We start from the raw sequence: 10,817 nt of genomic DNA on the forward strand, positions 1-10,817 counted from the left end.
CTCTTTCATGCACCACAACCAAAACAGTAACATTATAACAGAAATACTGAACCCATCACGATAAAATCACCTTAAGGATAATTTTAATGCTTTACAATCATACACAAAAACACTATAAACCCACACTGGGATATTTTATATATGAGGATAGAGCTGGGCGATAGAACAATAACGATATGTATTGCGATATAACTTTTTCTCGATAGAAAAATTAAACTATTGCGATAGACCTCGCCGCTCTTGTCCTCTTAAAAAAAAAGAAAAAAAAAAGAACAGCCAATCCAAATTAAGTAGCGCAGAGCCGAACCAATCACAGCCGCAGCGTCACGTCACGTGACTTGTTACGTACAGCACAAGTGCCAAGCCGCACATGTGTATTTGTTTGGGAAGCAGCCAGCCACCATACCGCCCGGGTAAGGAGGAAATGAGTGTGCCGACTAGAAAAATCAACCGAGCGTGACCGAAGGTTACCGAAGAGAAAACAGATGATGGTTCCAATGCCGGAGAGATTGTCGAACGGAAGAGCCACAGAAGTTCCGTAGTGTGAAGGTATTTCGGCTATTTCAAGTCTGACAAAAAAAAAAAGAGTAGCGTTCACTGTAAATTGTGCCGAAAGCAAGTCTGGAAATAGTCTCTGACTGGAAGCGCTAATTCGTCATTCGGCTTTTGTCAGACTAAAGTAACTGTTAAAACTGTTTGAAAAGCTCAGCTATACAACAAGGAGAGATTGAGAATTTCCTTTTAGTTCTCAGTTTATTTGATATTGACAAAAGTTAGTCAGTTTTGTCTGTTCTTCTGTAAAACAAACTAAGATTTATTTTTAGAATTAATATTTTGTTTCTAAGTGGAATTGACAATTTAGTAGTCTGTTTCGTTTGTTCTATTTTGAAACTTAAACGCTTTAGCGGCTGCCTTTTGTGTAGTTTGCAATATTTGCCTTTATTTATCTGAAAAAGTCTCATGTTCCTTAAGTACATCTACCCTGTTGAACTTATTATGGGAAATAAATATTTAAATAAAAACAAGCTGCTGATTATTTCACATTTTACTTGTGAGCAACGGCACATTTAAATCTTACAAATATAGTTATTTGGCTTATATCGTGATATATATCGTTATCACCTGAAATGAAAAAAAAACATATCGTGATATGAAAAAATCTTATATCGCCCAGCTCTATATGAGGATCACCATAATATATGTATAATAAAAGATTATGCTGACTGCCTGTTGTAAGATTTAATATTTAGTATTTATGTGCGATGTTTGACCGTGTCTTGACCTATTATGATAAGCCAAAGCAAAGGGTTTCTGTCTGTCTCTGTGTTCCTTTGCTGCTTGTGCTAAAGGCTGTACACCCCAGGTGGTTTTGCTTTGTTCGCTTTCTGCTGTATGTATGTTCTTGCTGTTCATATGATGCAGTGAATAAACTCTGTTTCAAGAATTCTAATCTTCTCCAGAGAATCTTTCTGAGTGCATTGATTTTAATTGGATCTTAAAAGCAATCCCGCTCGAAAGCTGTGCAGTCTTACAATTCATCACAATTGTATTATTACAATTTGTCAGTGAGAGTACAAATACAACTTAATAAGAGGAAACAACATTAGAAATGTAATCATCCTCATTTCACCTGCTCCACTGACACTGACACCGTCAATGGCAACACCTTCACTTCTTCACGACTGCGAATGTATGGAAACAACTTCTCAGTAAAAGTGTCTCTGAAGGTGTGAATGTGTTTGTTAATATCAGGACCAGAGAACGACAATTTTCCACTGTTCCAGTTCAGATTCACTCTGATCCTCTGGAGCTTCTTTTGTACTACGAGAGCAGTGAGAGGAGCTGATGGTGAGTGTGCGTAGTATTTATCTTCACATAATTTTATCTTCCATAATCCAGCACATAACTCTTTCTTCTTCTCCACAGACTTTGCCAACACACCCAGTTCCCACCCTGTACTGTCTCCAACTTCGACATCCCAGCTGTGAGTCCCTGAGTTAAAGCCCTCAGAGCCCAGGACAGAGTAGAACAAATGAATCCTCTCTGGATTATCAGGAAGCTGCTGCCTCTCTCCTCCTCTCACACTGGTCAGATCTTCCGACAGGATGAGGTTTGGATGAACAGTGTTTGGGTCCAGGATGAGAGGAGTGTAGGAGACCATGTATTTCATGTTCTTCCAGATGTTGAAGGTCAGGTTGCCCAGGTGTTTGGCCTGGTCTATCAGAGCTCCTGAGGGCAGCTGTGGATCATCCAGCAGGGGGCAGCGCTGGACTCTTTCCACTGCAGCCTTGTAGTTGTGCAGGAATGAGACGTCTTCAGCTCTCAGCTCCTCCTCTGTGGCTCTGACTGTGTCTGAAAGAGCTGCTATCTCTCTGCTCAGAGCCTCCATCGTCTCCTTCATCATCCCACTCTTCTGCTCCTCTTCCTCCCTTACTGCAGCAAGCCTGTCCTCCTCTTCCTCTGCAAGAAACTGGTGAAGCTTCTTAAACTGCTCCTTAATCTGCCTCTCTGTGTGTCGGGCCTGGACCTTAATGTGTTCTGCTGTTTGATCAAACTTCATTTTAGCTTCTTCATAAACCTTTAACTTCTCCTTTAAGGGCTCCAGAGTTTCCTGAAGTTCCTTCTTGTATTGTCGTGCAGGTTCATCGATGGGTCTGAATCTGTGATTGGTGTGTTTTTCTGAGGCGCAGCAGATGTGACACACTGTCTGCTGATGGTCCAGACAGAAGAGTTTGAGTTTCTCAGAGTGCAGACTGCAGTGAGCCTCTGAAGCTCTCTGATCTCTCTCCTGGAAGAATGAGGAACACATAGTAATGTAAGTTCTTAACTTTGTGCACATTTTTTGTAGAATTTCTTTTAATTGTTTATTGAATTGTTATATTCAAACACATTGCAGGGTCTACCATATATTACAAGGTAGATCCTGCAATAAAACAACAGAGAAAAATCCAACAGTCATATGACCCCTTATGTGCAAGTGCTCATGTGCAACATTGGGATGGGAAAACTCCCTTTTAATTGAAAAAAAAAAAAAAAGTCAGCAAAACCAGGCTCAGGGAAGGGTCCAATTCAATTTTATTCATATAGCACCAAATCACAACAGAAGTTGTCACAGGGCACTTTATATTGTAATTTAAATCATATAATACAGATAAAAACAATTATATGAACCCTCATAAACAGGACAAAAGACATGCTGTGGAAGAGAGCCAGAGATGAATAATCATAATTCAGTGCAGAGAAATATATAAAGGAAGAAAGGTGTATTTACACAGTGTGAGGTGTGTATACACCTCAAAGATGAGAGACTCACAACATCATGAGAATGCCCCAGCAGCCTACACCTATTGCAGCACAATTGTCATGATACTGGGTCGTGTGACCCAGTGTTTGAGTTTTTATGTGTCTTTTGTATTCATTTGTGTTCTAGTTTAGCTCATCTAGTTAATTTCTAGGTTGCAGGTTAGTCCTTTGTTTCTTAGTTGTTTCTGTCATCTCGCCCTGTACTGTCTACCTGTCATGTCTGTGTTGTACTTGTTGTCAAGTTCGTGTCATGTCTATTTCTCCATGTTTCCTGTTTTACTTTGAAAGAGTCTGGTGTTCTTTGTTCATTGTATTTAGATTGCTGCCCTGCTATTGTACTGTCTCCCTGCTGCCTCGCGAGCAAGAGGCAGTAGTGATGAGTCGTTCTGCCGGCTCTTTGATGTGAACGACGCGAGCTGGCTCCTTATCCTTATCACGTGTTTTTTTTTTTCCTTTCTCTCACCCTCTCTCTCTCTCTCTCGCACTTTTTTTCCGCTTCACTCTGCACGTGAGCCTTGTGCTTTGTGCTGGGCAGAGGGGGGAGGGGCGGTAGTTACACTCAGTAGCACAGGAACAGAGCCAGAGGGAGAGAGAGAGAGAAAGAGAGCCAGGGGCAACAACGTCACATTAGGAAGGTATAGTATAAATAATGGTTTGCAGTGTTTTGTGTTGTTTTCACTTTAAATTTGTTTAAAAGGAAAAAGCTGAAAATTTAAATAGTTAAAAGTTGAAATGTGAATAGTTGATTTTTGTATTTTATGATTTCATTATTACATTTTATGTGGAGTGAATAAATAAAAGTATATTTACGGTGGCCCCTAGAGACAAAGCACGTACAAACTTCAAATCACGTACGAACTCTGAAGCATGTACAAACTCCAAAACACGTAAAAACTCCAAAACACGTAAAAACTCCGAAGCACATAAAAACTCAAAACACGTACAAAAGACAACAGAACTGCTCCAGGATGCTGGGCGCAGTGTTGAGCTTTTGTTATTTTGAGGCTACACAAGCCAGCAAGTACCAACAACCTGATTTGGTGTGTGGTAGTCAGTGTTGGGTAAGTTAGTTTAAATTAGTAACTTAGTTACATTACTAGTTACTTCCATCAAAAGTAACTCAGTTACTTCAAGTTACTTGTTACTTTCAAAGTAACTAGTTACTAGGGAAAGTAACTTTGGTTTTACTCAGACTTTTCTTGTTAATGTGTTGCTAAATGGATACCCAGCAAGAGTGCCAGTCTTCTAGCTTGCTTACTTGCCACAAGTGCACTATGCCACCTACCAAAGGAAAAAATAATATGCATATTTCCATGAGAGAAATCCCACGCCTGGACCGTCGTTGACCGCCGCCATGATTCTAGCCTACTTTACAGCATCATGTGCACTTTTTACATCCAACACAAAAACTGCAGTCGTGGTGCTTTTGATTTATTAACAGTACTCATTTCTCTGAACATCTTTCATTACATGAAACAACAATGGGAATACTGAAGATCTCCTGACTTACCTGACAGCAGAGATCCTCCTCTGATCTGGAAGCCATTGAGTCTGTGAGTGAAGCTGAAAACAGGAGAGAGGCAGTACAGTCAGTCCTGGCTCCCCTCCCTCCTCTACCACCTTCACTGAAACTTGCTTTGAGTCGTGTTTTAATTTCAAACTCACATTCAGTGTGTGGAGCGTCAGCAGCTTGAAGCAGCAGTGTTGGAGTTTTCCACTTTTCTCTCCTGTAGCTGGACTCACTCAGAGGAAGCTGTGGAACAACAACAGGGTGGAGTTTCACTCGACTGTCTCTCACAGCTGCGGTTGCTTCACCCACAATGTGGGTGTGCTTAATTCCAGAGCTTAGACGTTTAACTGATATCTGCTGTAAGACAAGTTAGAACATGCAAACTTGTAGAAAGCTCAAAAATAGCATGCCATTGTTTGGTGTAGTGTTTATTCTGCACCAGCTACAATGTGGAGTTTGCTCTAGTGGGATTGTCGCATATTAACACACAAAGGTGGACTCTTTTTCTATCTCAAGCTGTTATTCACCGTTTTCAAGGGTGTAGTGGTATTGTACTGTGTGCATTATTTATACATTATTTATACATACATACATATCAGTGAAATATATCTGATGTTTCACTTCCACTGAGTGACAAAGCCTAGAGGGGGTTTCTAATGTCAGGCTCAGAGATATAGAAAAATTAGTTTTGATCGAAACTGATGTGGTTTGCTGAACCAAGCACACCCAGAAGTCATGATGGTCAATGCTTGCTTGATTGAATGGGTCGAACAAAAACACATGTAGGCATTCTGAGCATGCTTTGATATACAATACATAGTTTCAGTTGCAACAGTAGAAGTGAATAAAATACTACTTACAGCAGAATACAAATACTATACACACAAGTCATGACCAATCCTTGCTTGATTGAATGGGAAGAACAAAACATGTAGGCATTCTGGGCATACTTTAATATACAATGCATACTTTCAATTGTAACAGTAGAAGTGACTGACGTTTCAGAAGTAAACACAAGGGTCAAAAATATTATATAATAAACCTATAGCCTCAGTTAGAACTAACAACATCATATCTAGACCATTCTATCTAGGGTAGAGGTACATGCCAAGGCTGCCCCCTTTCGCCTCTTCTCTTTGTCCTAGCAATTGAACCATTGGCTATTGCGATAAGGAACAATCAAAATATCTCTGGCATTAGAACAAATAATATTGAGTCCAAAATTGGATTATTCGCGGACGACATTATCTTAATGCTGTCCAAATTAAAGAGCTCAATTCCCCAGCTACTCAAGACAATTAACTCCTTTGGCAATATCTCCAGTTAAAAAATTAATGAATCCAAGTCGGCCATCCTCTTCTTTAACCATTCTGAAAGAATTAAACCACCTATTCAAACAATGTTTCAAGTTGCCAGAGACAGTCTTACCTATCTAGGTATAAAAATCACTCCAAAAATTAACAATTTGGTACATGCAAATTACTCTCCTACAATCAACTCTGTTATTGACTTAATCAATAGATGGTCTATGCTGCCAATCTCTCTGATTGGACATGTAAATATTCTCAAGATGAACGTTCTCCCAAAATTTCTATATCTCTTCCAAGTCATTCCTCTCAGCCCTCCAGATGACTTCTTCACAAAGGCAAAAACAATATTCATTAAATTCATTTGGAATAATAGACGAGCCAGACTGCGCCTTTCACTACTATATCTCCCGTATGACAGGGGAGGTCTGTGTGTTCCAAACCTCATATGGTACTACTGGGCTGCCCAGTTTTCTGCGGCCTCTTGGTGGTTTTCAACGACAACCTTACCCTGGGTAAATTTAGAAAGGACAAGCACTACCCCCTTACCGCTCAGCACTTACCTGTACTCCGCAAAGTATAAAGATCTGATGAAAGATACATCGAACCTCTTTGTTAAAAATACCATCCGTGTCTGGTTCGATGCACTCAAGTTTAAAAATGAAACGCCAGCACTATCCCAATTCTCACCTATCTGGGGCAATAGGGCCTTTAAACCCGGTTTGAAAGATTTGGGTTTTAAAATGTGGGCCGTCAGAGGCCTGTGCAAAGTTGCAGACCTATTTGACAAGGACACCCTACTATGTTTTAATGGCTTGACACAGAAATTTGGCATTCCAACTAAACATTTCTTCAAATTTCTTCAAATCAGAAGCTTCATTTCAAAAACTCAAAAATCCCTAACATTGCCCACTCTAAACTCATTAGAGGACATAGCAATAAACCATCAGCTGAAGAAGGGTTTAATATCCCGTTTTTATAGCAACCTCAGAGATGGCTCTCAAACATCCTCAGAAAAAGAAAGACTCGCCTGGTGTCAAGACTTAGAGTGTAGAATAACTACAGAGGAATGGCAAAAAAACAGCTTGAAAGCCCAAACACAATCTATAAACACTCAATTTAAACTAATCCAGTATAAATGGCTAATGAGAACACATATAACCCCAACATTATTAAACAAATTTGACCCCAAAACTCCGGACATATGTGTTAAATGTGTGGAAAAAGGCACACTGATGCATTGCCTGTGGGGATGCTCAGAAATCAGAAAGTTTTGGAAAGAAGTTTTAGATGTATTTGCGCATATTACAAGTGTCAAGCTGAATCTATGTCTGAAACTATGCATCCTAGGAATTTTCCCCGCTGAAATCCAGCTGAGCAAAGTTCTCCAAAAAACCACAATCTTCTGCCTGTTACAGGCGAAATATAGCATAGCCAAATCATGGAGATCCATTAGTAGACCACACTTGAGAACTTGGTTGTCGACACTGTCAAAATCCCTCGCTTTGGAGAAACTTACGTCTATGATAAAGGGTAAACATGCTTCCTTTAAAAAAATGTGGGGAAATTTTTTGTTATTTTTGGAAAGTGAGGAGATGATCGATAGTGAACAGAAATGACTATATCCATTTAACCTGTATGGGAGAAGTAGTGTTGCAGCTGTCAAAGAGAACCTGGGGGGCCTGCGAGTGCTGGACTGTTCAATCGAAGTACAGGAGATGAGATGTGAAATTAAATGGACTGGAACTGAAGAAGACACAGCTTATTGTTGCAGCCGTTAGGTCAGATGCCTCTCTAACTAACTTGACACCCTTGGACTAAACTTCAGCCCGAAGGCCTGGAATAATGCACTTCAACCTATTGACTCGCTGTGTTATACCTGTTTGTTTTTTTTGGAGCACTGTCTGTTCCCCTTGTTTTTTTTCTGTTTTTGTTTTTTGTTTTTTTGTGTGTGTGTGTGTGTGTGTGGGGGGGGGGGGGGGTATTTTACTTATCTGTATATAATTTTTTTTCTGTAATAATATCTGAATGATCTACATGTGAGAGTATGTATAACTATATCTGTGTTTCCCCAACACTGTTCATACACGATGTACATATATTACTATTATACACTCAATTTTTTTTTTAATTTCCTCCTCTATTTTATTTGAACTCTCTCTTCCTGTTGGTTAAAATGTTGTTGGAAAAGCAATAAATAAATCTTTGAGAGAAGTAAACACAAGTACACTTATTGAGAAACATCCTGTGGTTAAGAGAGATAAAAAAAAAGATAAGATCACCTTTATTAGTCCCACACGTGGGAAATTTGTGTCACAGCAGAAAGCTGACAGTGCAAAGTTACAGTAGCAAAATGTATAGAACAAACAAACAAACAAAAAACAACAACAGTGGAATAGGATAACAATAATAAGAATAAGATGCTATATATAATAGAATAAAATACAATAAATGGTGGTGAACAACAATTGGTGCAACAGTGCGAACGTTATTCCTCTCACACGCTCCTGCACACCAAATCTGGAACTTACTGTCCATCATGTGTCGTCCTTTTTATCTACCTCGGGAATTTACATCGGTCATTATAAGTGCCGTTTATATTCCACCACAAGCGGACACGGTCACCGCCTTATGCGAGCTGCATGAGGCACTCACACAGCACCAGACACAACACCGGGACGCTGCGCTTATTGTGACGGGGGACTTTAATAGTGCCAACCTCAAACGCGCAGCGCCGAACTTTTATCAACACATCACCTGCCCCACCAAAGGTGAAAGGACACTGGACCACTGCTGCACTACGGTCAAGGATGGCTACAAGGCACAATCTCGCCCTCCGTTTGGCAAATCCGATCACGCCGCCATCTTCCTCATGCCAAAATACAAACAAAGGCTGAAACAGGAAGTTCCGGTTCAGAGGAAGGTCGCGCGCTGGACGGATCAATTGGTGGCCGCATTACAGGACGCACTCGATGACGCAGACTGGGACATGTTCAGAAACAGCTCCGATGATGGTGTCAACGTGTTTACGGAAGCGGTTGTGGGATTCATCGGGAAACTAGCGGATGATACCGTGGAGACAAAGACTATCACAACGTTTCCCAACCAGAAGCCGTGGGTGGATAAAACCATCCGCAACGCTCTGAGATCCCGCACCGCTGCCTACAACACAGGACTCACGACGGTGGACATGGACCCGTACAAAGCCGCGTCATATAACATGCGGAGGGCGGTGAAAGAGGCGAAGCAGCGCTACGGGAGGAAACTAGAGTCACAACTCACAGAGTGACTCTAGGAGCCTGTGGCGGGGACTAAGGACAATAACGGACTATAAAGCACCAACAACCGGTATGATGAACGCGGCCATGACTCTGGCAGACGAGCTGAACACTTTCTATGCTCGCTTTCAGGCTGCAGCTAATGACTCCAACGATGCTAGTGCTAGCGGCGCTAACAGCTGCAGACAGGAAGATACTGCCAGCACCGGAAACGTGCTCGTCATCTCCGAGCATGAAGTAAGGAGAGCCTTCAAGAGAATGAACACCAGGAAAGCAGCAGGACCAGACGGCATCCCAGGTCGTATCCTCAGAGACTGTGCGTACCAGCTAGCTCCTGTGTTCACTGAGATATTCAACATCTCTTTATCTCAGTCGGTGATCCCCACATGCTTCAAAGAGTCCATCATTGTTCCTGTCCCGAAGAAACCCCACCCTGCTTCTCTCAATGACTATCGCCCTGTAGCCCTCACCTCAGTAGTGATGAAGTGCTTTGAACGCCTGGTCAGAGACTTCATCATTTCTTCACTACCAGACACACTGGACCCACTACAGTTCGCTTACCGTCCAAATCGTTCCACAGACGTTGCCATCTCTCATCTCCTCCACACATCACTTACTCACTTGGACACTAGAAGGGGGAATTATGTTAAAATGCTCTTCATAGACTACAGCTCTGCATTTAATACCATAATTCCCTCCACACTCACCACCAAGCTGGAGCATCTGGGACTCAGATGTCAGTGGATCTCCAACTTCCTAACTGGCAGACCACAGGCAGTAAGGATGGGCGAACATGTCTCAGCCTCCTCCACTCTCAGCACTGGAGCCCCCCAGGGGTGTGTTCTGAGTCCCCTGCTGTACTCTCTGTACACATATGACTGTGTGGCCACTACCAGCTCCACCACCATCATCAAGTTTGCTGACGACACCGTTGTGGTGGGCCTGATCTCTGATAACAACGAGACGGCCTACCTGAAGGAGATTAGGAATCTGGAGAACTGGTGCCAGAGGAACAACCTCCTTCTAAACACCAGTAAGACAAAGGAGCTGATAGTGGACTTTAGCACTAAGCAGGAGAGGAACTACCATACCCCCGTCATCAATGAGTGCCCAGTGGAGAGAGTGGACAGCTTCAAATACCTCGGAGTTCACATCACGCAGGACCTGTCATGGTCCTGTCACATCAACACCGTGGTGAAAAAGGCCCGTCAGTGTCTCTACCACCTCAGACGCTTGAGAGACTTCCAACTGCCCTCCAAGGTGCTCAGGAACTTTTACTCGTGCACCATAGAGAGCATCCTGACGGGAAACATCTTAACCTGGTTCGGGAACAGCACCATGCAGGACAGACGAGCTCTACAGAGGGTTGTGCGGTCAGCTGAGCGCACCATCCGCTCCGAGCTCCCTGACCTGCACTCA

At 42.1% G+C, this 10,817-nt stretch overlaps 1 protein-coding gene across 1 annotated transcript; it reads right to left on the minus strand.

Moving 5' to 3' along the window:
- Positions 1-1,621: 1,621 nt before the first annotated feature.
- On the minus strand, positions 1,622-4,849 carry LOC146634917 (E3 ubiquitin-protein ligase TRIM39-like). The gene is made up of 2 exons (XM_085342884.1): positions 4,814-4,849; positions 1,622-2,788 (listed from the first exon to the last, which is right to left on the minus strand). The coding sequence occupies exons 1-2, from the start codon at positions 4,847-4,849 to the stop codon at positions 1,622-1,624; spliced, it is 1,203 nt and encodes a 400-aa protein (XP_085199010.1).
- Between the last annotated feature and the right edge of the window lie 5,968 nt (positions 4,850-10,817).

The sequence above is a fragment of the Diplotaxodon limnothrissa genome, linkage group LG3, assembly GCF_057381915.1.
Source record: "Diplotaxodon limnothrissa isolate DT_005_m linkage group LG3, D_limnothrissa_male_GT1.1, whole genome shotgun sequence".
NCBI lineage: Eukaryota > Metazoa > Chordata > Actinopteri > Cichliformes > Cichlidae > Diplotaxodon > Diplotaxodon limnothrissa.

Excerpts from the sequence above, each read along its gene's own strand:
- LOC146634917 (XM_085342884.1), bottom strand. The coding sequence starts at position 4,849 with ATGGCTTCCAGATCAGAGGAGGATCTCTGCTGTCAG. Across the intron at positions 2,789-4,813 it reads AGGAGGATCTCTGCTGTCAG|GAGAGAGATCAGAGAGCTTC; the intron begins GTAAGTCAGGAG and ends TCATTCTTCCAG.